The sequence below is a fragment of the Telopea speciosissima genome, chromosome 6, assembly GCF_018873765.1.
Source record: "Telopea speciosissima isolate NSW1024214 ecotype Mountain lineage chromosome 6, Tspe_v1, whole genome shotgun sequence".
NCBI classification, from domain to species: domain Eukaryota; kingdom Viridiplantae; phylum Streptophyta; class Magnoliopsida; order Proteales; family Proteaceae; genus Telopea; species Telopea speciosissima.
In genome coordinates this window covers 60,190,852-60,218,082 of record NC_057921.1, presented here as the reverse complement: position 1 = coordinate 60,218,082, position 27,231 = coordinate 60,190,852, and the positions used below count along the sequence as shown (strand labels likewise).

General features: G+C 37.3%; 1 protein-coding gene and 1 long non-coding RNA gene across 2 annotated transcripts in view; one reads left to right on the top strand and one right to left on the bottom strand.

Moving 5' to 3' along the window:
- The first annotated feature begins 1,770 nt into the window (after positions 1 to 1,770).
- On the top strand, positions 1,771 to 26,097 carry LOC122665299. The gene is made up of 3 exons (XR_006333466.1): positions 1,771 to 1,784; positions 8,676 to 8,678; positions 25,470 to 26,097. It is a non-coding gene; the product is annotated as an uncharacterized LOC122665299 (long non-coding RNA).
- The window catches only part of LOC122665298 (exocyst complex component SEC6-like), an 88,738-nt gene continuing 83,562 nt past the window's right edge, over positions 22,056 to 27,231 (bottom strand). Inside the window, exons 21-25 of the mRNA XM_043861414.1 lie at positions 23,304 to 23,391; positions 23,116 to 23,205; positions 22,818 to 22,934; positions 22,542 to 22,604; positions 22,056 to 22,246 (exon numbers count right to left, since the gene is read on the bottom strand). Coding sequence (XP_043717349.1) covers positions 22,115 to 22,246; positions 22,542 to 22,604; positions 22,818 to 22,934; positions 23,116 to 23,205; positions 23,304 to 23,391 — 490 coding nt within the window. The 3' untranslated portion in view covers positions 22,056 to 22,114. The remainder of the gene's footprint in view (positions 22,247 to 22,541; positions 22,605 to 22,817; positions 22,935 to 23,115; positions 23,206 to 23,303; positions 23,392 to 27,231) is intronic.

Genomic DNA, 27,231 nt, shown 5'->3' with positions numbered 1-27,231 from the left:
GTTTTGTCTTTGGGGCCTTTGTAGGCGTTTAGACTGTAAAGATAAGATAACTACCACAACTAAAATAAGCATGCATGCTTCACTTCCAAATGTGTAAGCATGTTTCAAGTCTCTTTTACTTGGAATTTTTAAGTAACTCTTGGAGTCAAAATGGAAATCGATCAACCATAGTTGTTTTACGTGTGTATATGTGTGTAATGAAATATAGATACTAGTGGTTTGTGTAGTTCCTCTTCTCCCCAGCAAATTCCTCATTGCCCCTATCAAGTCAAACACATGAACTTTTCCTCCGCCAGCCTGGTTCCTTCATACTTGAACATACAGATATGGTGAATTGAGTGGTGAGCTTCACTCCTCCAGCCTCCTACAGCAAAACCCATGAACCGGAGAGGCTTCTGGATCAGTTCGAGTTGGGTTCTACCTTCACAATTCATTACATATTTCACTGAGTAATTCTGTCGAGCAGTTATGGGGCAGGTATATCCAGAAAACAGAGTATTGGGAGGTGGAGCCCAACTGCCCAACTCTATCTAGTTCTAGTATTTGTTTTTTGTCTGTTTCTCTCTTTAAGGTTTACTTTCAGCAGTGTTGTCCTACTATTACTAGTACAGTACTTCTATTGCACTTCAATAACATAGGAGACACTCCATACATGGAAAGCAAATTAACGGTTGCTTTAGCCATGAAACCTTCAACGAGTGAGTGGGTCTTGTTGTCGAATTTGGGCAAGTAACGACTTAATTGAGTAAACAACGGTCTTGCTTGGATACCCTAATGGTGGTGGTCGCTTTGATCTCCTTTATCGATAACTTTCGGAGTCTCCAGTAGGCTAGAGGGTTAAAGCCCAACTGGTCCCTTACCGAAAGATACAGAAACAAATATCTTTCCAACATGTAGAGACAATGGATTGGTCATATAGACGTGTGGAAAAGTTCCATCAGAAATTAAACAGTGGCTTTTAGTGGTATTCAGTATTCACTTGACTCTTGACTCAAACAATTTGGGTTCCCACTTGGGGAAATTTTTTCAATTTCTTCAATGCTACCTAGAAGGAAGGTAGAGAGAGAGAGACTGTGGAGTCAATCAAGTTCTTCCACTTAATAAATTGCAGTTGGGCAGTTCCCTCTACCATGACATGTTTGAAACCTTCAATTGTTAAATAGAATAGATAGAGATGATTGTGATTACTCTTCTTTTTGGTCAAAAAAGCATTCGCGATTAACGGGTCCAATCGAAGCTTCATCTAGTATTTGAATTTCTTCTTCAAGTATTACTGGCTTAATTATCGGTGATATTACAACATTTAACAGGATCAGAACCTCATTTTCAAAGGGGGCGTGTCGTTAGCAATTATTATACATGAATCACTACAATCGCCAATTCTTGTTCGAACTTAATAACAACTTACATTGACAAAAACAGAGCTTAGAAATGATTGGACTGAATTACAGGTCCAAAGTGCTTCTGAATTCTTAGAACACATGATCACAATGGATCCTTCTTCTTCGATGATCTTTATTCACCTTTGCTTGTCTTTGAAGAGTTGGGATCTTACTTTAATGCCTTTTCAAGCTTTTTCCCTGGGCGGCGATGACAGGTAAAAAGAACATTTTATCAAAAAGAAAAAAGAAAAAAACAGGTAAAAAGAACAAAAAAGGGAGAACAGAGAAATCAAAAGGAGACAGACCCTCGATCATCTCCAAACAGTGTGTGTGTTGTTATCAGTTCTGTCTTGGTATTAATCCATAGATTTTAACGAACGTCCTTGACTGGTGTTTGTTTCTGTCATTAATTTGTTTTTCTACCTTTCTGTGCGTGCTGCTAAGAATTCAAACAAGGAGATTCGGAGGGGTTTTCACGCTTTGCACAAAAAGTCCATGTGAAACCAAACAAGCCGATTTACTGTTGCTGTTGCTGTTGCTGTTGCTGTTGCTATTGGCCGCACAAGTCCATATCTTCCGCATTCAAATGTGGTTATAGATGAATCAAATCATATTGGCAACGCGGCCTAAACGTTTTCTGCGACCCAGAAGCTTCTTCTACCCTTCTACCCTTCTACCCATCTTTGGTTTATTATTATAATTACCAAAAAGGGTATGTTGCATATATTGGGTTGGTGAGGATTATTCCTACCTAATAGTCTCCGAGCGTCCCTAAGTCTGACAGATACATACACAACTTTTCTATACTTAACTGTGCCGACACCCACGGTGATATTTTTGAGCTGTAGCTGCTGATTAGCTGACGACAATTCTTGCTGACGTCGTCTGACGCCAGCTGGCGATTTCGGTTTTGTGATGAGTTGTTTTTTACCGTGTGGACACGCGTCATACGAGGGAATTGCTACAAAAGGCTCCTCCGCAATCAAGCTCTTTAGTTTTTCACTATTATGGCTTTTCCCCGTTTACAAAAATGACGGCGGAGATCTTGTTGTTTTCTAATTATGGTGGGTCCCATTCTCCGCGTACGGTAGATTTTCTATCCACTAACCTCCGCAGTCTTCTCCTGCTCTATTGACGTTGACGTTTAGGAGGTGATGATATGGAATTGGTATACGCTACGGTCTTATAACTTTTTTTCTCTCTCTCTCTCTCTCTCTCTTTCCTGTGCAAAACACGGGCTTACCTTTGGCACGCCTAATAATATTAATAGGCCGACCAACCCTTTTTAATTTAATTTAAGGGAGGGAAAAACATTAGCAGCCTAGGCGTACCGACTTAAAGCAAACCCTCTCAAATAACTTTTCGTAGTTTTAGGGGGTGGTGAATACACGTCATCATCCTCATCTACTTGGCAATACTTAGCAACTTTATTTTCAATTGTAACCCCAATTACAAATAAATAAAGGAAAAAGATCACTAACTAATTGGTCGCGAGATTAGCGTGATTCCTGTGAAAAGACTGTTTTACCCCAATGAATTTTCACCTTTTGTGGGGGGTATTAAGGTCATTTTGCCCTTGTGTCTTGATGTGGGCAGTACCTTAACCTAAGGGTGTTAATTTGGGATCGGAACCGGGAACCGTCCTTCTAAAATCCGATACCGTACCATCCCATTAGTAAATGGGACGGTACTGGTATTTGATTTTGGTACCGAATGATAAATGGGACGGGATTCCCAACGGTACCAGTACCGAAATACCAATAAGGTATCGAAATGGTATCGGACATACTAATATCGTTTAAAAAAGAAAAAATATATAAGATCTGTTTTTTTTTTGGGAGAAAAAATAGGATATAAGAATTATATTTATGATGCATTAGGGACGGGACAGCCGCAGCTCTTGAAGTCTCGTCTCTCAAAATCCTGGTTCAATGCTACTTTCTTTTCCTGCAAGCAACTTCATGTACCAGATTTTTCTTTTTTCCACTCAGTAGTACCATGTGACAGTAACATGTGTGATAATAAGGTTTTGTTTGAAAAATCAAAGAAGAAAACACAATCGAATTTTTCCATTAGAAACAATTAAACTTCTTCCTTTTTCTACAGTGCCTAGAATCATTTAGGAATCGATACCGTCCCATCCCGCTAGTAATCGAGACTGAGATCTAGATTTGATCCAATTAAATAAATGAAACAATATTGAGATTGACACTTTTGATATCGATACTGGTACCATCCCATCCCAAATATCGGGATCCATCCCAATTGACACCGTTACGTTAACCATTGTTTTCGTACAAAGATTGGAAAGAACCCGAATTGGGATCTGTAGATCTGGATTCTTTGAAACCCTGACAGCACAATTCACAAATAGGTATTGTTTAGGTAGAGTCTACATATGTAGACTTTCTTTTTAACTCTTTATAGGTACTCCACAAATGGGTATGTTCATTCTGCTAAGAAACGACAAGAATAAAAAGGACTTTAAAAAAAAGGAAAAAGAAAAAAAGAATGGAAAAGAAAAAGTTGTTGAAACTTTCAGGATTCACATTCGGTTGGCTAGAAAACCGTTGGAACTTGGGAAGTAATAGAAAAACTGAAAACAGAACATGGAAAACGCATTTTCCGGAGAAAGCATGCTGTTTTGGCAAGATGTTCTTACTGGGAAAAATGACAAGAGATTAAGACAAACCTCGATTTTGAAGCCTTTCCATTTCTGTCAAAGTGAACGAATGAGAGAGAAAATGTGGACCATGTGAGGTCTAGGGGAATGGGACTCTACTTGTTATATAACTTTGTTCCCAGTTTCTAATGGCTCAACCCTCCCCCTCCTTTGATAATGGATATCATAAAATAAAAAATTAAAAAAAAAACCCTCATTTGATAAGTTAAAATTCAAGATGGGTTCTGAGTAAACAGCATAAGGGAGTCCACCAATGAGGTATGATGTAACAGTTTCATACATAAAAGAGCACCAAAGTTATCCTATATGAGAAAAAGATAAAACAATATCAAATATCTACCAAGTGGGTGAGTGATATCAAGTGAATCGTATCGAGTGACCATATTTCAAATTAAAAAATTTAATTAAATCAATTACTCTCTTAGGTATTGGTATGTATCCCTATATTTTTTAATGCATGTGTATTGTTACCCTAGCAACTATGTGGCACTATCTAAGGCTTCTAGATTATTTAAAACTCGAAACCCTAAAAATTTTCAGTTGGGTTTAAACTTGACATATGAGTAAGATCCTTGGGTCTACACATTCACAAATTTTAATCCCACCTCAACTATCTCGTGACAGAAATTCACGTGCCTACTTAAAGAACCTTTTTTTTTTTTTTTTTTTTTTTTTTTTTTTAAAATGACATATTTTGTATTTGGGTTAGAATAATAACATAGAGTTTTCTACCTTAGGTAATTATGATAATGCATCAAGATAAATAACCAAGCAAAATGATATTCAAAACTTCATTAAAGCTTATGTACAAATTGGAAACAAGACACTTCGTAATTTTATGCTTAAATAACTTCCCATGACCTCCTATCGTTTTACATATAATTATCAACTCTCCCAATATTGGTATTAAGTTTTGATGAGATAATTACCAACTCTCCCAACTATAGTATTAAGTTTTGATGAGATAATTACCAACTCTCCCAATTATGGTATTAAGTTTTGATGAGATAGTCTCTCTCTCTCGTTCAAGTTTTTTTTTTTTTTTTTTTTTTTTTTTTTTTTTAAATTTTTGTTGTCGTGTCATAGTATCCAATGAGGCAACCTTGCCGATGCGACAAGTTTTGCCCTCTAAAAAAATATACCAAATGCAGTATGGTACACGTATGAATGTAGTTTCTCAGGTCCCCTTCCCTAATTTTTCGATAATCAGAAAGACGATTAATTGGAATGGCTTGTCCACGCCATTAACTAATTATCTTTGTGTGGAAAAACAAAGCAGTTTTAGCATGAATGCCTTTCACCCTTTGTTTACTTGACTCACACTTCATTTAGAACTTGACATCTTCTTTTAATTGTCTCTTATCTTATTCTTAAAAAGTATTTAAGTTAAGGTATAAAAGGGTTTTCAAAATTTTTTTTTTTTTTTGAAAATGACATATTATTATGTCATTTTCATGCACATATTTTGAGTACGTATGTGATATGACAAATATTTATCTTTACTGAGAAAAAAATGTGTAATATTCAAAGGGTAAAAAAATAAAATTACAAATTATTTGACATTTTGTAAAGGTTAATAAAAAATTCCTTTTGAAATTTATATCATTAAATTAAAAAAAAAATTTACTGTAAGAGAACTTGGTCGTACGTAGTAACTGCTTGAGTCACAATTAGAATGTAAAGAATGATTAGGGAAAGTGGTGTGTAAGGAATAAGGTTGTTGTTATCTCTGAGACTCACTGTTAAAAACGTGAATGGTGGCTTCCACCTTTGGAGATATGATGCTTGACCTGATAATTACTCCATACTAGGATTCTGTTTTCATGGAAATCCATTTTGGTGGTGGATTCCACCTTGGAGATGCTTAATCCGATAATTACTCCATAATAGGATTCTGTTTTCATGGAAAATTTGGTAGTTTAAGAAAGAGACAGGGGAAAAAAAAAATTGAAAGAAAAGTATCAAGGGGACCCAGAAGAGAGTGGATGTCGTGTGGAGAGGAGAGGATCTGTGTGAATGAATAATTGCTTCCCTCAAAAGTTATAGTGGAGAAGACACAAAGACTACTACAAGAGAGAAATGCAGGGCTTCTCTTAGCGTAGTTTGGCCCAGTGTTCATGTCGGGCTTTTGTGGATCATGTCGACATAACCCATGTAGTGTTATATTGCAAATAGTGAACCGTTGTGTCGAGAATGGATCATTTGCATGTACCAATAGGTGAACGTACATGTGAGAGTTAATCATCTGTCCTATTTTTGCCATTTACAAAAAAAGATGGGGTTTCTGTGAAAACAAAATTAAAATGTGATTGGCTCTCACATATACGCTCACCTGTTGGTACGTGCAAAGTAACCAAACTCCATACTTCACCCTAGGCATAGTAATAGGATAGAAAACCCTATAAACATATATGGGAAAAAGAACCCTAAAATGAAGTATGGCCCCCTATGCCATACATAGATAGACATGAAATGACCACCTTGCCCCTATGAAAAATAGAAACTCTATCACCATTGATGCTTCTATGCATACTCCCATTGGTTCCCATGTTGGCATAGAAGTCACGTTACCTTCAAGAAACCCTCTCCCTATATATAAATATATAAATTTATTTTCTCATGTCTCTAGAGCTCAGGAGTGTGGTGGGACGTCCCCTCTTTTAAGTTTTCATAAACATCATCACTTATGTTGTAGTCAAGGGTCCGATCCCCCCCAGCAAAGGCCAGGTGGGCGGTGGACGGTGACGGCTGATGCCCCTACCCACGCCCCTCTCTCTTCTCTTTCGCCATCCCATGATTCCAGTCGTTACGAAGAAGGATTGATCAGGTTCAACGAACCATGCACGAAGTGTCTCTCTCTCTCTCTCTCTCTCTCTCGCTCACCAAATTTATCAAATCAGAATAAAAATGTGCAGCACACGTTGAGACTTGAGAGTATGATGTTGACATGGCCAAACCCACAAGTACACGTGTCAAATATGAGAGTTAGCTATTCAAGGCTTTCCATGTCAGCTCTCCACGTAAATTCTTTTTCCTTTTTTTTTTTTGCTTTTTGTAGGTAGTCCTACACTAGTATCGTATATGTCCCAAGACCCAAAGACAGGGCAAATGGGTTCCTATACTTTTTAACATTTTAAGAGATGGATGGATGGATCTTTTGGGCAGAACCAATAGCTATAAAAAGTTTGGGCAAACGAAGTGTGAGGATGGGCTAGGGCCACTCACTATAGAGAGGGAGTACACCGGGCTAGTTACGGTGCGGAAATTGGAAGGGCCAATGAGTGAGTGAGGGAGTGGTCTTGACTTGAGACCTTTTGATTATTTCCATTTTCTTCGGTCAAAAGAAACCGGCTGGAACTCTCTAGTCCAACTATATGAGGGCGTAAGGCGACCAATGATTCGGTACTTTTAACTCAAATCGTCCATGATAGATATATATATATATATATATATCATGTATGTATGATGATTAGTATATATAAGCGCGTGCACGTATGAGAGAGCCACACAGTGGTAGCTAGCTGTGGTGGTGGTGGTGGAACAAAGCTCTTTATTCAACCCCCAATAAACAAGCATATACATGCATCCAGTTTCATTCTATATATCCTCCGTATTTTCTACTTTCTATTACTCCAGATTTTTCTGTTTATGAATCCCATGAACTAGTTAATTAATCTTATGATTAGAATAAATTACTTGACTCTTTTTTTTTTTTTACATTTCTCTAATCGCCGCACGTATCCTTTTCTTCCCAGTGAGAGAGAGAGAAAGTCCATACTGGTCTTCTAGGGTTTCGATCAATTCCCAACAATTCTCTAGCTGATTTTGACTGAATGAGCATAAATAGCAACATTCTAGAGATTGAATGAACATAATAAAATAAGAAATTGAAAGATTTCGTTGAAATTGTTTGTTTGAAAATTTTCTGAAAAGTTAGTCATAGGTTCGTCTCTCCATCAGTAGAACGGTCCTCTACTGTCGAGCTGCTCCTACTGCCTTTGCTGTGTCAGGGATGCACGGCAGTAGGGGCAACTCGGAAGTAGAGGATCGGATCCAAAGGGGCCATTATGTTCATTACTAATTAACTGAGACCGATAACATTGCTGATTCGACTAGTACCTAGAGAGAGAGATACAATGGAATTTGTTATGTATGTCTTGAATTATTGGAACCGTTTCGAAGAATGACCCGCTCCGACATTTTTGGTGGCGATCCGAATGGAACTTTTTCTGAGATTTGTGTTGGTAGCGGAGGGCTTTGGCCGATACATCGATCTGATCCGATGGGGAGGAGTATTTATATTCTTTACCTGCTTTTTTGTAAAGAATAGTGAGATTTGGAGTTTTTCGTTTTATGGTTTCTGGGAAAGAGCAACAACGCCGTTTTGGGTGTTCTTGAGGGATCTCCATTGTAACTTTCTCTAATTTACATAATGAAATAGTTTCGTTTTCGCCCGTGGATGTAGAACACCATACTGATGTGTGAATCACGTTAAATCTTTGCATTGTCTTGCTCTGTTTTTATTTATTTTTTATATTTTGATTGGTGTTTGCTCTTACAGTTTTTTATCTATATGTCTCTCTACATTGTGAATTTTACACAATGGTAAGATTGTTCCATTGCTACATGGATATGGCAGATTTTTTATAATTAAGAATCAGCCTATTCTTGAAGCAAAAGTAAAATTACGTACATTTACCCCTCCCTAAGCCCAGTAGTAGCAGAGCCTCTTGCACCAAATACGCTATTTTGTAAACAACGAAACTCTATAAAAAATTAAAAACAAAAAACGAGTGTGGCGACGTAGGATTGGATCTATCATTTGGTTTCATGCACAACACCACTCAGGAAAGAATCGAAGAGGAGCTCCAAGCGATACCCATGTGACGACAATTGTGACGTGGAAGCTTCAGAGTGAATAAGAAGGGATTGTCAATCGATGGATCTGGTCGACCTTATTATTAATTTCTATCTCTCTCCTACATTTTATTCGTTGACTGTAGTAATAGTAATAGAGGTTTTTTTTATTATTTATTTTATTCCTTGACTTTTAAAAACTCAACTACACAACATAAAATCCAGTTTAAGATTTTAGTACAGTTTGTACAGTCAGGATTAACCAATCTAAATTAGTTTCCTCTAATATAATTCTAATTTCTAAGTGTATCTCTCCCATCCATCCATCATGGTTTGCTGGTAGAGACGGCCATGCCATGCCGTGGTGGTGTTGTTTAAACCCTCTAATTAAACAAAACCTCTAAACCTACTAATTAATACATTAATTTTTATAATACAAATCCTACATAGCTCTCATACTGCCATATTCACTGGCTTAATTATCATTCTTATTGAGGCAGAAAGTTTGCATATCTCGTAGTCATATATATATATATATATATATATCTTTAATTGTAGAAGACACACACTTAATTGGATTAAAAGTGATTCAAGGACATCCATTGACTATAATTATAACAATATAAATAGAATATTATCATAATTATGCTTTGTACAACTACAAGTTCTTAGTGAAAAGACTTGTTGGTACGACTTCCCCTAATGCTAAACTGTACTTGGTGTAATAATGTGAATGTTCTTGCTTGCAAGGTATTGACAAGAAAATTTTCTTTTAGAAAATGCCGATTTCACAAATTTAAGTGTTATTATTGTGAATCAGAGAAGGGTTAGAGTTACTCCTCTTTATATAATATCTATAGTGGATTTAAAAGATACTTTTTTCGTCCCAAAAAATTGGAGAGGGGAGGGGGGAGAGAGGAGGATAGAAATATATTTTTAGTAAGAGTTTTCTAAGTTTTTTTTTTTTTGGCTCCTTTCCCTTTTACTTCGTTGGGAACTTCTGCATTGGTACACTTGTCTTTCATAAAATCTTATGATATAATGGGATTTTTTTTAAAAATTTTTTTGGGAGTTTATGGGATTTTATTCTACTAGGTTAAGGGTAAGGATGGATGACTCTGCCCTTTGTATTTTTATTGTTCCTTATTTTTAACAATAGAATGTTGGAGGATGGCCTAATTCTAATATTCTAGGGCAAAAAAATTTTCTAAACATTTTCTTTTCTCGTTTTTGAAGATTTCAATAGTGTGCTTGATTGGAACTCAAGACGTAAAGTTGATGTAAAGTGCTAACAGCTAAACTAGTCTTGACCATTGAAGCAATTGGAAGTGATTCATACGATATTGTCTGTTTTGAGAAGGATGTTGACATGAAGTGCTAGGAAAATTCCACTTTAATGTGCATTTGGATTGATCGATAACTTCGGTGCAAGACGAGATATGAGGTAATCGTTTTCCAATATTTATTTGTCCCCCCAACCATCAATTGACAAAAGTTAACGAAGTTGACCTGAAGTGTCGAAGGAAATCCACTTTAATGTGCATTTGGATTAATCAATAATCTCGGCATAAAACAAGCTACAAGGTAATCGTTTTGTAATATTAATTTGCCCCCCATCAACCGACAAAAGCAGAGAAAGTTGACATGAAGTGCCGGGGAAATTCCATTTTGATGTGCATTTTGGATTGATCATTAATTTTGGCATAAAATGAGCTATGAGGTAATCGTTTTGCAATATTTATTCGTCCCCCCAACCATCAATTGACAAAAGTTAACGAAGTTGACATGAAGTGCCTAAGGAAATCCACTTTGATGTGCATTTGGATTAATCGATAATCTCGGCATAAATTAAGCTATAAGGTAATTGTTTTGTAATATTAATTTCCCCCCATCAGCTGACAAGCAGAGAAAGTTGACATGAAGTGCCGGGGAAATTCCATTTTGGATTGATCATTAATCTTGGCATAAAATGAGCTATGAGGTAATCGTTTTGCAATATCAATTTTCCAAGTCATTGACAAAGCCCATTTATAATTGTCTATAGGTCATAGATGGGCCTAAATCAAAGTAGACAAAAATGTATTGCTTTCAAAATCAAAATTTTTTTTTTTTGGTCCAAAAAAAAAGAAAGAAATCAATCTTCCAATATATTAATTCAAAGTTTCAGACTACAAAATGGCCATCTTTAAGTAGAATATTACAATTGGGGAGAGGGGGGGGGGGGGGGAAGAGGGTCTGTAAAGTGTGTACATTACATCCAACAAATGTGAAAATAAAAGGTTGAAAAAAAAAATCATCTTACCTTTCTTTTGGTTATTTCCTATTCCTCCCCTGTCCCCCCCCATAGGAAGGTCTTTCATTATATCCTGTGGGTTAGGCTACCACAGCCCATCAAGGTTGGTTACTCTCATGCCTTTCTCTTTCATTACGCATGAGCCCACCAACAATCCAAGTAGTTTAGTAAATCTATCTTATGGTAGGGACCCAAATAAAATTCCCACATTTCCCTTTTGTGAGTTCTTCTAATTCCTAGATATTTGAAGGCCCAACTCTTATAATATATTCATATAGTTTGGTTAATTTTACCAAAAAAAATAAAAATATATATAGTCTGGTTAAAAGAAATAATAATTGTTAACACTAATAATTTAAAACTCTTGAAACTTTTAGGTTAATTATTGGTAGGTAATACAGGAACTAATGAGATGGGCCTACTTTTGGACTTCCAAGAGAGATGTCAAGCCCAATAGTGGCCTACATGTTTGCCATCTCACCATAATCTTTAACCAATAGGAATATATAAAATAAATGGGCAAATACTCATTAAACATGTGACTTGCTAGACTTGGAATTATCCTATTCTTTGATCTTTGCTTCATTGGTAGCTCAGGTGTCACCTATGCTGTTAACCACTCCTGTGATGACATTGCATTTGTGCTGATTGGCTTCTTCAAACTGCCAAACCCAAGGCTCCACATTCTTTGATAAGTCAAGCTAGTGGATATGTGGGCCTGTGCTAAGGCAACCCCTTTGGGTTTTGTAGGGCTGTCCTCAATCCAGTCCTTCGATTATAGGCCCTGGGGGTATTAGGGTTGTCCTCAATCCAGTCTTTCGATTATCGGAAGAGCTTAATGTACGTATCTCAATAGATGGTATATGTATCAAATTTGCAAATATTTGACATTTATTATTTCTTCTATGAAAAATTATTTATGACCAAAAAAAAAAAAAAAAAAAAAAAAAAAAATCTACAAGCAATATGCATGTGACAACAATTGTCGCGTAGAAGCTTTAGAATGAAGAAGAAGGGATATGATGGTCAATCGAGCTAGCATATTATTAATCTACTACTCTCTATACGTTTCCTCCAACATTTTATTTGTTGACTAGAGAGTAGAGGGCCTTTTATTTTATTTCTTGACTTTTATAAAGTTAACTACACAAGGTAACATGCATTGAGTTTAGGATTTGGTACAATTAGGATTAGCCAATCTAGCTAACTTAATTTCAACTAATATACTACTACTTCAGTTATCTCCATCATGGCTTGCTCGTAGAGACTGCAATGCCATGTCGTGGTGGTGTTGTTTAAACCCTCTAAACAACCCATAAACCTCCTGATTAACAATTTTATAAAAAAAATCCTTCTTGCTTATCTCATATACTACCATATATATTCATTGGCTCAACATCTTATTGAAGCAGAAAAGTCTATCTCATACATTTGGATTAAAAGTGATTCAAGGTCAATACGATAATAAGAATATATATATATATATATATGATCAGATATTTCTCTCTGTCTCTCTCCCTAATGGAATATTATCAATGTTAAAGCTAAAACTAAAGCTTGCCACATACCCGGCCCCATAGTTGGCATGATATTGATCGCTTTGATAGGTGGACCTCATGGCTTTAAGACGTGTCATATCATGTAAAAAGGTCATACCATTATGTGTATTCCATGGCATATTCACAAGCGATGTAGGATTATTCCATGATTCTACATTCATGCTTCCACTACGAATTTAATATATGAGACAATCAAACTCATTCTTAGCTCTGATACCAATGAGTGACAAATATTCGGCCTCACAAATGGCATGATATTGTTCGCTTTAACAGGTGAACCACACAACTTTAAAACACATTATATCAAGTAAAAAGATCATAGCATATATTCACATTCTATGACACATCCCTAGGCGATGTGAGCTTATTTTGTGGTTCTACACTTACATATGGAAGAAAGGGAACCATGTCGTAACTCGAAGTGTAATTATTGTGGGTGATAGAAGGGTTAGAATTACCCTAGACTCATAATATCTTTAGTGGATTTCCAAAAAAAAAGAGGGGGAGGATAGGATGCATTCTTAGTAAGAGCTTTTCTTATGGTTTTTCCCCCCTCTTTATTTTGTCGATTACTTCTTTATTGTTACATTTGTCCTTCATAAAATCTTATGATGTGATGGGATTTTTCTTTTGCTAAGTTAAGAGTAAGGCTAGATGAGCCACCCTATGAGTTTGTTCCTGTTCATTATTTTTATCAATAGAATGTTGGAGGATGGCTTGGAATTCTAAATATTCTAAGACCTATAAAAAAAACTTTCAAATGTTTTCTTTTCTAGATGGGGGTGCTTGATTGGGACTCAAATGTAAAGTTGATGTAAAGTATTAACATCTAAGATGGTCTTCACAACTAAAATGATTGAAAATGGTTCATGAAATGTCTATTTTGAGAGGAAGTTGACATGAAGTTCTAGGGAAATTTCACATTGTTGTGCATTTGGATTCCGATACTCTTGGCATAAAATGAGTTATGAGGTGGTAGCTTTGCAATATTAATTTTCCCCATCAACTGACAAAAGCTGAGGAACTTGAGGTGATGTATAGTACCAGGAAAATTCAATTTGATGTCCATTTGGATTGTTCGATTATCTTGTTGTAAAACAAGTTAAGTGGTAATTGTTTTGCTATATTAATTTCCCCCTATCAATTGACAAAAGTTGAGGAAGTTGACATGTAATTGGATTGTTCGATAATCTTGACAAAAAACGAGGTATGAGGTAATAGATTTGCAATATTAATTTCCCCTATCTTGATAATGCATCAAGACTCCTATGGCACAAGCTTTGTATTCTATCATATTGTTTTTACATTCAATTCAAAATTCAATTTGAAAATTTAATGAAATATGGGATCCGTCTTATCCTATCAACAATATACCACCCCCACATTTCTTATTCCACCATGTTGTTTGTACATTCAAAATTCAGTTTGACTGTCTAAGGAAATATGACATCTGCCTAGTACTGTAAACAATGGAGAAATGTTCTCTGCGTGGGACGCATGGGTCACGCTCAAACACATGGGGGGGGGGGGGCGTACTTGTCCCCAAATGTGCCAGTGCGTGAACTCTGATTGATTGCAGTGCGCGGCATAACCCTTACGTCCCACGCAGAGAACACTCCCCCATAAACAATATACCAGCTTCGCAACCCTCTTGGTTAGATGCTCCATCGAACCAATGTCAACCAGTGTGGTTACGTAGGATTAGACCCTTTACTTGCTTTCATGCACTCCACTCATGAAAGCATAGACGAGTTCCAAGCCATACACATGCTCCATCTACTTTTCTCTTTCCTCCAACATTTTGTACGTTGATTGATGCAGGCCTTTTATTTTATTCGTTGACTTTATAAAGTCAACTACTCAAGGTAAGAATGTAAGGTCGAGTTTAGAATTTGTTACATTTGGATTAGCCATAATCTAGCTTAGTTTCGTCTAATATACTAATAATTCAGTGTTCTACATCATGGCTTGCTGGTAGAGACTATGATGCCATGCCGTGGTGGTGTTGTTTAAGCCCTCTAAACAACTCATAAACCGACTAATTAACACAAGAAGTTTAGAATGCTAATCTTACTTATCTCTCTCTCTCTCTCTCTGTCTCCTAAGTGGAATATTATCAACATTATGCTAGATACTTTTTTTTTTTTGGGTAAATCATTATGCTAGAAACTAGAAGCTTGTAATGAAAAGACTTGTTGAGTAAAGGAAGGAAACCGTGCTGTAATGCAAATCTTCTTCCTTTTTTTTTTGTATTTTTTTTTTTTTTTGGTAACTTCTGCATTGGTACATTTGTCATTCCTAAAATCTTTTTGAAATGGGATTTTTCTTTTGAAGTTTATGAGATTTTGTTTTGTTATGTCAGCCTTTTGATTTTATTCTTGTTCATTATTTTTGTCAATTGAATGTTGGAGGAGGGCTTAGGATTCTAAATATTTTAAGAACCAAAAAAAAAAAAAAAAATTTCTAAATGTTTTCTTTCCTCAACGGTGTGCTTGACTGGAACTCAAATGTAAAGTTGATGTAAAGTGCTAACTGCTAAGATAGTTTTGACAACTAAAGTGATTGGAACTATCTCACGCAATGTCTGTTTTGAGAAGGAAGTTGACATGAAGTGCTAGGGAAATTCCACTTTATTGTGCATTTGGATTCCCGATACTTTCGGCGTAAAACGAGCTATGAGGTGATAGTTTTTCAATATTAATTTCACCCATCAATTGATAAAAGCTAAGGAAGTTGACATGAAGTGTTAAGCGAAACCTAGTTTGATGTGCATTTGGATTGTTCGATAATATCGTCATAAGATAAGTTATGTAGTAATCGTTTTGCTATATTGATTTCTCCCATCAATTGATAAAAGCTAAGGAAGTTGACATGAAGTGTTAAGCGAAACCTAGTTTGATGTGCATTTGGATTGTTCGATAATATCGTCATAAGATAAGTTATGTAGTAATCGTTTTGCTATATTGATTTCTCCCATCAATTGAAAAGAGTTGAGGAGGTTGATGTGCATTTAGATTGTTCGATAATCTAAGCGCAAAGCAAGCTATGAGGTGATAGGTTTTCAATGTTAATTTCCCTCATCAATTGACAAAAGCTGAGGAAGTTGACGTGAAGTGTCAGGTGTAATCCAGTTTGATGTGCATTTGAATTGTTCGATAATATCATGATAAGATAGTTATGTGGCTGTCGTATTGCTATATTATTTTCTCCCATCAATTGAAAAAGGTTGAGGAAGTTGATGTGCACTTGGATTATTCGATAATCTCGACATAAAATGAGCTATGAGGTGATAGTTTTTCAATGTTAATTTCCCTCATCAATTGACAAAAGCTGAGGAAGTTGACATGAAGTGTCAGGTGTAATCCAGTTTGATGTGTATTTGGATTGTTCGATAATATAATGATAAGATAAGTTATGTTGCTGTCGTATTGCTATATTATTTTCTCCCATCAATTGAAAAATGTTGAGGAAGTTGAAGTGCACTTGGATTATTCGATAATCTCGACATAAAATGAGCTATGAGGTGATAGTTTTTCAATGTTAATTTTCCCAATCAATTGACAAAAACTGAGGAAGTTGACGTGAAGTGTCCGGCGAAATCCAGTTAGATGCGCATTTGAATTGTTCGATAATATCATCATAAAATAAGCTATGTGGTATTCATTTTGCTATCTTATTATTCTCCCATCAATTGAAAAAGGTTGAGGAAGTTGATGTGCACTTGGATTATTCGATAATCTCGACATAAAATGAGCTATGAGGTGATAGTTTTTCAATGTTAATTTCCCTCATCAATTGACAAAAGCTGAGGAAGTTGACATGAAGTGTCAGGTGTAATCCAGTTTGATGTGTATTTGGATTGTTCGATAATATAATGATAAGATAAGTTATGTTGCTGTCGTATTGCTATATTATTTTCTCCCATCAATTGAAAAATGTTGAGGAAGTTGAAGTGCACTTGGATTATTCGATAATCTCGACATAAAATGAGCTATGAGGTGATAGTTTTTCAATGTTAATTTTCCCAATCAATTGACAAAAACTGAGGAAGTTGACGTGAAGTGTCCGGCGAAATCCAGTTAGATGCGCATTTGAATTGTTCGATAATATCATCATAAAATAAGCTATGTGGTATTCATTTTGCTATCTTATTATTCCCCCATCAATTGAAAAAGGTTGAGGAAGTTGATGTGCACTTGGATTGTCCGATAATCTTGCCATAAAACGAGCTATGAGGTGATAGTTTTTCAATGTTAATTTTTCCATTCAATTGATAAAAGTTGAGGAAGTTTACGTAACGTGAAGTGTCAGGCGAAATCTAGTTAGATGTGCATTTGAATTGTTTGATAATATCATCATAAAATAATTTATGTGGTATTCATCTTGCTATCTTATTATCCCCCCATCAATTGAATAAGGTTGAGGAAGTTGATGTGCATTTGGATTGTTTGATAATCTCGGCATAAAACGAGCTATGAGGTGATAGCTTTTCAATATTAAATTTCCCCATCAATTGACAAAAGCTGAGGAAATTGGTGTGCATTTAGAGGAAGTTGACGTGAAGTGTCAGGCGAAATCTAGTTTGATGTGCATTTGGATTGTTCGATATTATCATCATAAAATAAGTTATGTGGTAATCGTTTTGCTATAGTATTTTCCCCCATCAATTGAAAAAGGTTGAGGAAGTTGATGTACATTTGGACTCTCCGATAATTTTGGCGTAAAACGAGCTATGAGGTAATCACTTTGCAATATTAATTTTCCCCATCAATTGACAAGAGCTGAGGAAGTTGATGTGCATTTTGATTGTTCAATAATTTCGGTGTAATATGAGCTGAGATAATCGTTTTGCAATATTAATTTCCCCCAACAATTGACAAAAGTGAAGGAAGTAGTTAACGTGCAATGCCAAAGAAAATTCCACTTTGATATGCATTTGGATTGATCGATAATATCAAAGTAAAACAAGCTGTGAGGCAATCGTTTTGTAATACTATTTTCCCCAATCAATTGACAAAAGCTCATTTGTAATTGCTTTTAAGTCATAAATGGACCTAAATCATGGTAGATAAAAACTGATTGCTTCCAAAAACAATCTTGCTATTTATTAATTCAAATTGGAAAATGGACATTTTTAGGTAGAATATTACAATTTAGGGAAAAATAAGTGAGGTTATAAAGTATGTACATGACATCCAAAAGTGTGGAAAATCTTTTATAAAAAAAAATTGTTTATCGTACCTCTCTTTTTATTATTTCGCCCCCCAACCCAAAATAAAATAAAATAAAATAAAAAGAAAAAATTTTCTTATATTCACTCACTTCTCTTTTAATAAATAGATGGTTTGTTGAATTTCTTTTTTTGGGTGAGGGTGGGTAGGGGGATGGTGCAATGTGTATTTTTGTTATGGAAAGTAGTTTTTTATCTGGGAGTGTGGCCAACACGAGCACTCCCATATGTCTATCTCCTTGTCAAAACAAGGGGGCAGAGGTGTTTTTTCAGATGGAGAGGAAAGAGATAGACTCATGATGGGAGTGTTGGCATACACTTCTGGGCAGAGGATTTGTTATATTCACTCACTTCTCACATTACCAGCATATTGTCAACATTTTTACTTCTTGGGCTGACCCCACCTTGGTTGTTCTTTTTCACCTTTTCTCTCTTTGTACTAAAAAAAGAAAACAAAAAAGGATGCTGCCTAGTTGTTTGACCCAACGCCAAAACACTAGAATGCACGGAATAACCACCCCACCATTTGAAGTCATAAATCTCATCCATATTGATACTCCTGCACTGGTGCACTGGCCACACGATCAGGCAGCGATCTCTTGCAAAAAAAAATTCAATATAGAGTTTAGATGAATTTTTTTTATGTTGGTCTTGGGCTTGTGCTTGGGTCTGGACTGATCCCCAGTCCAAAATCATCCGTACGGCAGACCAGTCCAGAAGTCCACCGCTGACCACACCACCTTAGCCTACATCGGATGCTGCCCACGTGACAAGCGCAGAGGGAGTTGCAGTTTCATATGAAGTTGGACGGGTCCAATGGATCATAGCTCTTACTAGCACTATTTCATGACAGAGACGTAAACTTAATTGATATGGGCCGAGAATGGGAATATAGATTCCTGTCCTGAGGCCCTCTTATCAACTTTTTTTCCTTTTGCTTGGCCCAAATAGGGAGGCCTTCCAATGTAGCCCATCATTTTTTTCCTGTGTGTTATTTGTGGAAGTATGGGAATCAGATAAGGATTGGTCTCGGCGGATACCGAGAACACCGACCCATAATGATAATAGGAATCTTGGTCTTCTAAGGTCGGTCAAAGATGCTTATATAGATTAGTTTTTGGGCAATTACTATCACTCCCCTATACTCAACGTATATGTACTCAAAATCCCTTGGGAGCTCCCCTACAGTTAGGGGTGTAAATGAATAGCCGAAATTCATTTCTGTATCCGTGTCATATCCGTTTAGCATTATCCGAATCCGTCCGAAAGCTAAATGGATGCGGATATGAATAGGCTATAGCTATCCAAAAAACTATATTTACATGTTAACGGATAAAATATCCGATCCGTATCCGTGTCCGTATTCGTTTAGCACTATCCGAATCCGTTTGATAGCTAATCGGATGCGGATGCAGATATAGCACTATCCGAGCCGAATCCGATCCATTTACAGCCCTACCTATAGTTAAACTATTACCTCTTCTTCTCCTTTGCTATTTGAAAATCCCCAAATTACCCCTCTGACCAGGTTAACTCATCACCCTTAACTGGATACCCCATCTCCCCTCCCAACAACTGCAACTCCCGCCCAGATCGGTTGCTACAGCAGGGAGTTAACCCTAAGAACAAAAGAGCGAGAAAGAAAAGAGGCGCTCACGGTCGTAACAACGATGTGAAGCATTTTGGGGAGAGTTTGATTGTTTGGCATGAGATGGATGAGTTGGAAGCGGTGGTGATTGCGGACAAGAGGAAGAAGTGGAGAAAGGATCAGTAAGGCGGTTCGTGAGTTTTATTGGGGCGAGGATTTGGGCCATATATAAGGGAGTACACATGGGATTGGTAAAATAATTAAGGGGGAGGGTTCTTTGAACAAGCAGCATGTATAAGGGAGTACACCAATGAGGTGAAATAAAACAATATCATAAATTGAACAAATGCAAAGTCATTTCATGTGAATATGTGATAGACACAGATATGTTAGTATATCCTATGCCTATCTTCTCCCTCCATCCTATACGATTCTCTTGAGGAACGTAATATTCTCGCTGTGAAGGTGAGATTTGTTTAGTGGGAATGGAGGAAATAAAATTGAGGCTTAGAAGGTAAATTTCAAAAGGACAAGGGATCGTTGCACCAGCATGCGGGGGGGGGGGGGCAATGAGAGTGCAAGGGCATCAATATAGAGGCGATTTTTTATTTCACAGTAGAAAATATGAAGATTCAAGAAAAGCATACAAAATCTGTACGGTTTCTAACATGCACTGAGTGACAATTTTGAAACATGCCCAATTTTTTTTGTTGTCCAATATTCTACTTTCTACCCATTCACATTTGAGGGACACTCTACACATCACAAGTAGAGAGGAAGGAAAAAAAACTTCCTAGCAAGGTTTTAAAACAAGAAATCTGTATCTGAATTGGATCCTGTCGATTTCAATTTGATTTTGCTATTAGTGAAGCCTGATTTCAGTCTAATCTAAGAAGTATTTTTCACTCTTCCCTTCCCCTACAGGAACTACAAACCACCCATCCCATACAGACCTCGCCAAGTCAGTGGAAGAACAATAGACCTGGCCTGTTGAGGAGTCGTAGTTGTCGCAATCGATGATCAGTTTAAGTCATCTACAAGTTTTAAGTGAGAATAACGAAGGCTCCATAGAAACATCTTGATCATCTTTCACAGCGTTATACTTTGTATAGGAACGAGAGTTTGGTCGCTGGTTTAGGTTTAGAACTTGCGCCCTTGGGTTTTCAGAGAAGAATTAATATAGTCAATGGATGGCGCCAAACTTGTCAAATTATCACATCCATGCAGCCACATACGATATGTGTTTGTCACTATGCCTCTTTTTTATAATAAGAAAAATTAAAGGATTTTCATCTTCTCAAGTGCGGTGCATTGTCCACTGTCAGATGCACTTTAAAGATGCACAGGCATTTCACCACATTTGAGAGCATAAAAGTTCAAAATTAAGTCCCTACTTGGTCGTGTAGGCCCCTACACCAAAATTAAGGGCAAAAGATCTCTGCTTGGTTGTGTAGGCCCCTACACCAATATATGGACCAATGAGAATACACATAGGGGTATCAACATGGATGAAATTTTTTATTTCTAGAGGGATTAGATGATAATATCACATGCTCATCTGTTTGAAAACAAGAGCCACACGAACATCGTTCTTTTTCCCAAATATTAATTTTATTACCTTTTTACCTTTGACCATACTAGTGAATTGGTATCGAATCGAGATCATCCTCGGCCAATACCTCTCCGAGCCAGTTGTGAGGGCTCGAGAGTGAAGAATCCGGATCATGTCCTTGCACAAGGACGGCAACTGCTGTCCTTGTACACTCATTGGCTAACATGTGGAAAGCACTTCACCGTAAACCTATTCAACCACACTTTTTTACCTTTACTTTCTTTTTAAGGGATGAGCTTTCACTCCCCCTTCTCCATCATCGTCCCCTCTCCCTACCCATTTTGGCATTTTGGTTTCTCCTATATTGGAAGGATGTGTAAGAGTGTTGGGTTGGCTTTTAAGGTTTTCAGGCTTGTATTGGAACATGGTGGGAGTGCCAGATTGGGGGTAGAGGGGTAGCGGTGGGGTGGAGTCCGTCGTTGTCTTCTACGAAAAAGAAGAATAACGAAGGAAGAAGATGATAATGATGACAGAGATCCCATCAATTGAATTTAAAAAAAAAAAAAAACAATAGATTGGAAAAAGGGAAATTTTAAATATGGGGTTGAATATGTTCTCTGTGAATTGCTTCACATGCAAACAGCCGCTAGCTCGATTGGCTGGAGGCATTGCCAGTTGAGTACATGCCACCCAGGAGGTCAAGGGACCGATTCTCCTGGATCGCATATTGTGCCAAAAAAGGCACCCCTCTCTCCCCCGGTAGTGTAGATTGTTGGCTTGTCTTAGCCTCCACCTTAGCTTGTGGTGAAAACCAGCCCAAACATGACCCAATTACTGACATCAACCTCCCAAAAGAGGGTAACAGGAAAGAAAATAATAGTGTCTACTTATAACTTTCATAATCCATATGGACAAGAGGATTCACATGTGTTTAATCATACCTACCTATACAATGAAATTGTGCCAAAAACTATGTCAGCTTCCTCCATAGAGAGCCTTTGGAATGAGAGAGAGATTTCACCTTTGGAAAGACAAAACCTGCCTTTGGGGGGTTTCCATCAACAAGAGAATTGTCATAAACTTCCTTGCACTCTTGCACAACCTATATGCAAAAGGTCTCAATCAGTTTAATATAAACCTCAAAACTCTCTTCCTGTACTAGATCCATCTAGAAAAACATACTGGTACAAGGAACAGTAACGAATATAGAGTGCTCCCTCTGTGCCTCGTCCCCTTTGGAAAAGCACAGTTTAAAAACATTTTATTTTACAAACATAAAAGCTTTGAGAGTTGTTCTAGTAAAACTTTGAGAATTATTCTGATTGTGGACCACACAGAATGCTTGAGTTTGATTGTGAGGAACATTAACAGTCAGAAAATGTAAAGTTTGCAATTACCTCCTTAGCATCCTTCCGTGGTATGCCTTCCCGCAATCCCACAAGCTTCTCCACGACCTCAGGCTGCATTCCAGGATAATAATATATTCACACTTCACATTCTTTTCAAGACAATGAAATGAAATATAGAAAGTAGAAATATAAATGATGAATGATATAGCAATTTCCTTCCCTACATCAGCTGGGCATTAGTAAAATACTAAAGCAGGACAATTTCTATAACATACCAGAGATTTTAAAAAAAAATTACATTGAGAATGTGCTGATATCACATACCGGGCAGTCAGGTTGATGTTCAAGAATGTTAGTGTAGATGAGCGTGAACATGTCCAGGCTCTCACCTGAAGCAAGCTCTCTTAGATCACTCAGAATCCTCACTCTGTTCTCAATTTTCTGCAGAAAACTTTACAAACTGAATGAACGAAGAACCAATACCTAAAAATTGATAATAAAAAAATAATGAACTACTAAGAAAATACAGGACAGCAGTTTACATATACAAAGAATATCAACTTCAAAGTACATTTCTAATCAAATATTTAGGTGACATTCTAAGAAATTTTCTGTCACTTACTGATACATTTACATACCCCCTGAAGAAATCCAAGATAACCTCTTCATCTAACCTCATCCTTTCAATGGTTTCTTCCTTTATGTAGTTTTTCTAACAAAAGAAGCATCATTAGAGATATATCACATAGATTATAGATACAAAGTACAATTTTCCAGAAAATGCATGTTAACCAATCTTCCAAGACAAACCTGAGTGATTAGATGATCAACATAAAAAACCACTGTTTCTTCTAAACAAGCCTCAACAAATCTCCTGAAAAATCTTTCTTTGATGTACCTATATGAAAACAATGACACAGATGAACCATCAAATTGAGCAAGCAAGAGAATGGCGACCTCTTCTATAGTTTTGGGTATAGGACTAGGTAGGGGTACATCAGTACATGTACATGCAGATAAATCCACTTGACTTCCAAACATTCATGATAGAGGGACATTTGCCCAAAAAACGCAACGGTATGGTCACTTGGCTAAAATCTGTCAGGAAAGGGGTTAATGTCCCAAACAAAAAAGGGGTTTGGGGGACAACAGGATAAGAGGTTCATAATCTTCAAGAAATTGACTAGGCAACAAGCACCACACAGATGGGTAGGTCTGCAATCAACATGTGTTACCCAATATGGCACCTGCCTAGGATGACAAGATATCACCTACGCCATGGAATTTTTTTTTTCCTTTTTTTCCTTTGTTTTCTTGCTTCTCACTGTTCTGCTCATTGTGAGAGAGTTTGTTGTTTTTGCAAACTGGGTTTAAGTCTCGAGTTCCCTGACTGTGGGGCTTGAAATTTTGAAACCCTCAGGTGATTTGGATTGAAGAAATTGAGCTTCAGACTTCAGGACCAGGCTAGGTGTGCAACTGCAATGTTTCTCTTAATATGGCGCTTTCCAAGGTTGACTAGGGGTGTCAAAACCCAGCCAGCACTGGCAGGCATGACCAGACCTGACCAATTAAACCCAAAACTGGACTGACCATTTAATCAATGGTCTGGTCACAGTTTCAGCCCGTTTAATAATCTGTCATCCTGGTTTTGACCTCGACTAACCAGCACCAATCTGAAACCTAAACCGACCTAAACTACATTAACCAAGCTGGCCAAAACAATAAACCACTTAACGTATTAACCACAGATATAAACCTTAGACCCTTTGACTATCAAACCCTCACTTTCTCTCACTCTCCCTCTGCTCTCCCAAGCTGCTGAGCTAGTCACTTCCGTCCACTTCATCAGGGACGGCTACAACCCTCTGTGAATCTTTGCAGCGTGCGTTGGTTCCTGATCTGGCGATCACCATAGTCTCTCTCTTACTCTTTCTCTGCAGCGTGCATCGATCCCTCCAAAGATGGAGTTGCATCAATCTCCATCCACTTTGTCAGATGATGCTCGAGGGTGGTGATGTCTCTGAAGAATTCCTCCGCTTCAATTTTGAGGGGTCTTGTAATGTTTACATGGATGGTGACTTTAGCATCCACATTAGGTTTTATCACTTTCCCCTCTTTCTATCTTTTTATTTGGAGTCTTAGGGATTATAGTTTATTTTTATTGCCCTCATCCCCACGACCCCCGACCTTGCAGGTGGATTGAATGAAGGAATGTTTGTGTCCTCTCTCAAAGATGCTCTTCTTACATTATATAGTGTTAGAAATGTTAAAGCATAAAGCATACATATCGTGGCAGTATGGTGTACCAGCTGAGTTCTATTACGTTATCTATCGTCTTCAGTATAGTCCAAGTTTATCTGTAAGTAGTTTCCTTTTTGTTCTTTACTATCTTATGTTTCATATGCATGTTCCTAAGTGTTGTTGGAGTGAAGCTGTTTTGACTGCATGCTATTTGATTAATCGTATGCCCTTTGCTGTCCTTCACAATATATCTCCATTTTCTATTGTTTTTTCCACATCCTATTTGTTTGGTTTACCACCACGGGTTTTTGGTTGTACGTGCTTTGTTCACAACCTTTGCCTTAGTTCTGATAAATTATCTCTGCATGCTGCCAAGTGTGTGTTCCTTGGGTATTTCGCATCAGTATTTTGTTAGTGCTGATGTTACCTTCTTTGAAGATACACCATATTTCTCTATTGAGAGTCATAAGATGGATACTCATCTCCTTGATCCTCCACCCATTCTTACACTTATTCCCCTTACTATTTCCCCATCAAAGCCATTGTAGGTATACAAGCGATGCTTCAAGGAGACTACGACGGCTCCGGCTGATCCTTCGACACAGACCACTACTTCATCAGACCCTATACCTGGGGATTCTACCTCCATTGACTTACTAGTAGCTCTTCATAAGGGAATGAGAACTTGTACTAAAAAATCTAATGTTGCCTATTCGAGTTTTTAATTTGTTTTAGTTTCTCATCTTCCACCTTTACTTCGTACATTTGCTTTGTCTTTGTCTATTGTGTGTCTGCTAAGTACCAGGAAGCCTTGTTACATCCTGGTTGGAAACATGCTATGAATGTAGAGATGGATGGCTTATTAGATCGTCAAACATAGTCTATTACTGAATTACCCCCAGAGAAGGATCTTGTGCAGTGTTGGTGGGTGTACACTGTCAAGTATCTCCCAGATGGTTTTGTTGAACGACTAAAGGCTTGCTTGGTCGCCAAAGGATATACTCAGACGTATAGCATTCATTATTTTGAGACATTTTCTCCAGTTGATTGCCTTAACTTTGTTCGTGTTTTGATATCCTTGGCTGATAATCTTGATTGGCTTCTGTTTCAACTTAATATAAAAAACACCTTCTTGTATGGTGATTTAGAGGAGGTGTATATGGAGCAACCTCCTAGGTATGTTGCTTAGGGGAGAATGCATCAAAAGTTTGTCACCTTCACAAGGCCATCTATGGGTTGAAACAATCCCCTTGTGCTTGGTTTGACAAATTCAACAAGGTCATTGGTAGTTATGGGTTCACACAGTGATTCTCTAATTACTCTGTTTTTGTTTGTTGACGTGGATCCAAAGTGGTTATCCTGGTTGTGTACGTAGATAATATCATTATTTCTGGTTATGACTCCTTTGGGATTGAGGGTGTCAAGCATATCTACACCGACATTTCCCTGTTGGAGTTACTGGTTGGAGCAGCTTTCTCTATACATTATCCAATTTGAAGATCTATCTATCTATCTAGTTTTCAGTTACTGGTTGGAGCTTTTGTTTGCTGACCAGAGGTGCTTATTGGCTGTCTTAGTTGTTTCTAGTTACTAAACCTATGAAGATGAACTGTGATAATCAAGCTGCTATCTACATTGTCAGTAATCTAGTATTCATGAAAGGACTAAACACATTGAAGTTGATTGTCACTTTGTGCAGAATGCAATTATGAGGAAGTTAATTGTTTTACCCCATTCGTTTGCTTTGCACAACAACTGTGTATGTGTTTACCAAGCCTATGTTTAGTCTTGCCTTCCGGAAAGACTGTTCCAAGCTGGGCATGGGTGATTTATATGCTCCAGCTTGACGGGGTAGTGTAATGTACTTATATTGTAGGGGAATTTATGTCTAATCCCCTGTGGTACTGTTGGCATCTAGTCTTTTGGTTGTAATCATGATAGGGGGAGTGTCTTCTATCATGATATGTTATGTTGAGTACAATTTATATTAGTATTATTAATAACAGGGCAAAACACGATAGACAATTTAATTCAATCTATCGTGTTCCACAGTTCCCTCTTCTTCCTCTTCCATCTTCTCTCTCTCATCTTCAAACTTTGGTGTGTGTGGATTGGTTATTGTTGTCTTTGGTTACATGCTATATTAGAGGAAGTATATAGCAGGGTACGACGTACACTAGCAACCAAGGATCTGAAGCCAAACAACCATTTCGGGTACACCCGTTTAGTGATGCTTCATTAGGGTTTTCCTAAAGTTTTGGACCAAAATACGACTATTTGACCACCAAACTCTGAAATATTTTGACCCGGGTCAAAACCAAAATTCTAAACTTTGCCCCTCTCCACTCGCAATCTCGCTAACTATCCCTATGCTCACACTCATTTTCTCCTCCAATGAGACACCGTAGCTTCCTGTCTCCACCCCATCTTTGCAATATGATTTTCGTACCAAAAAATAGGCTCGGCAATCAAGCTCACATCAAGGAATTTCCACAAT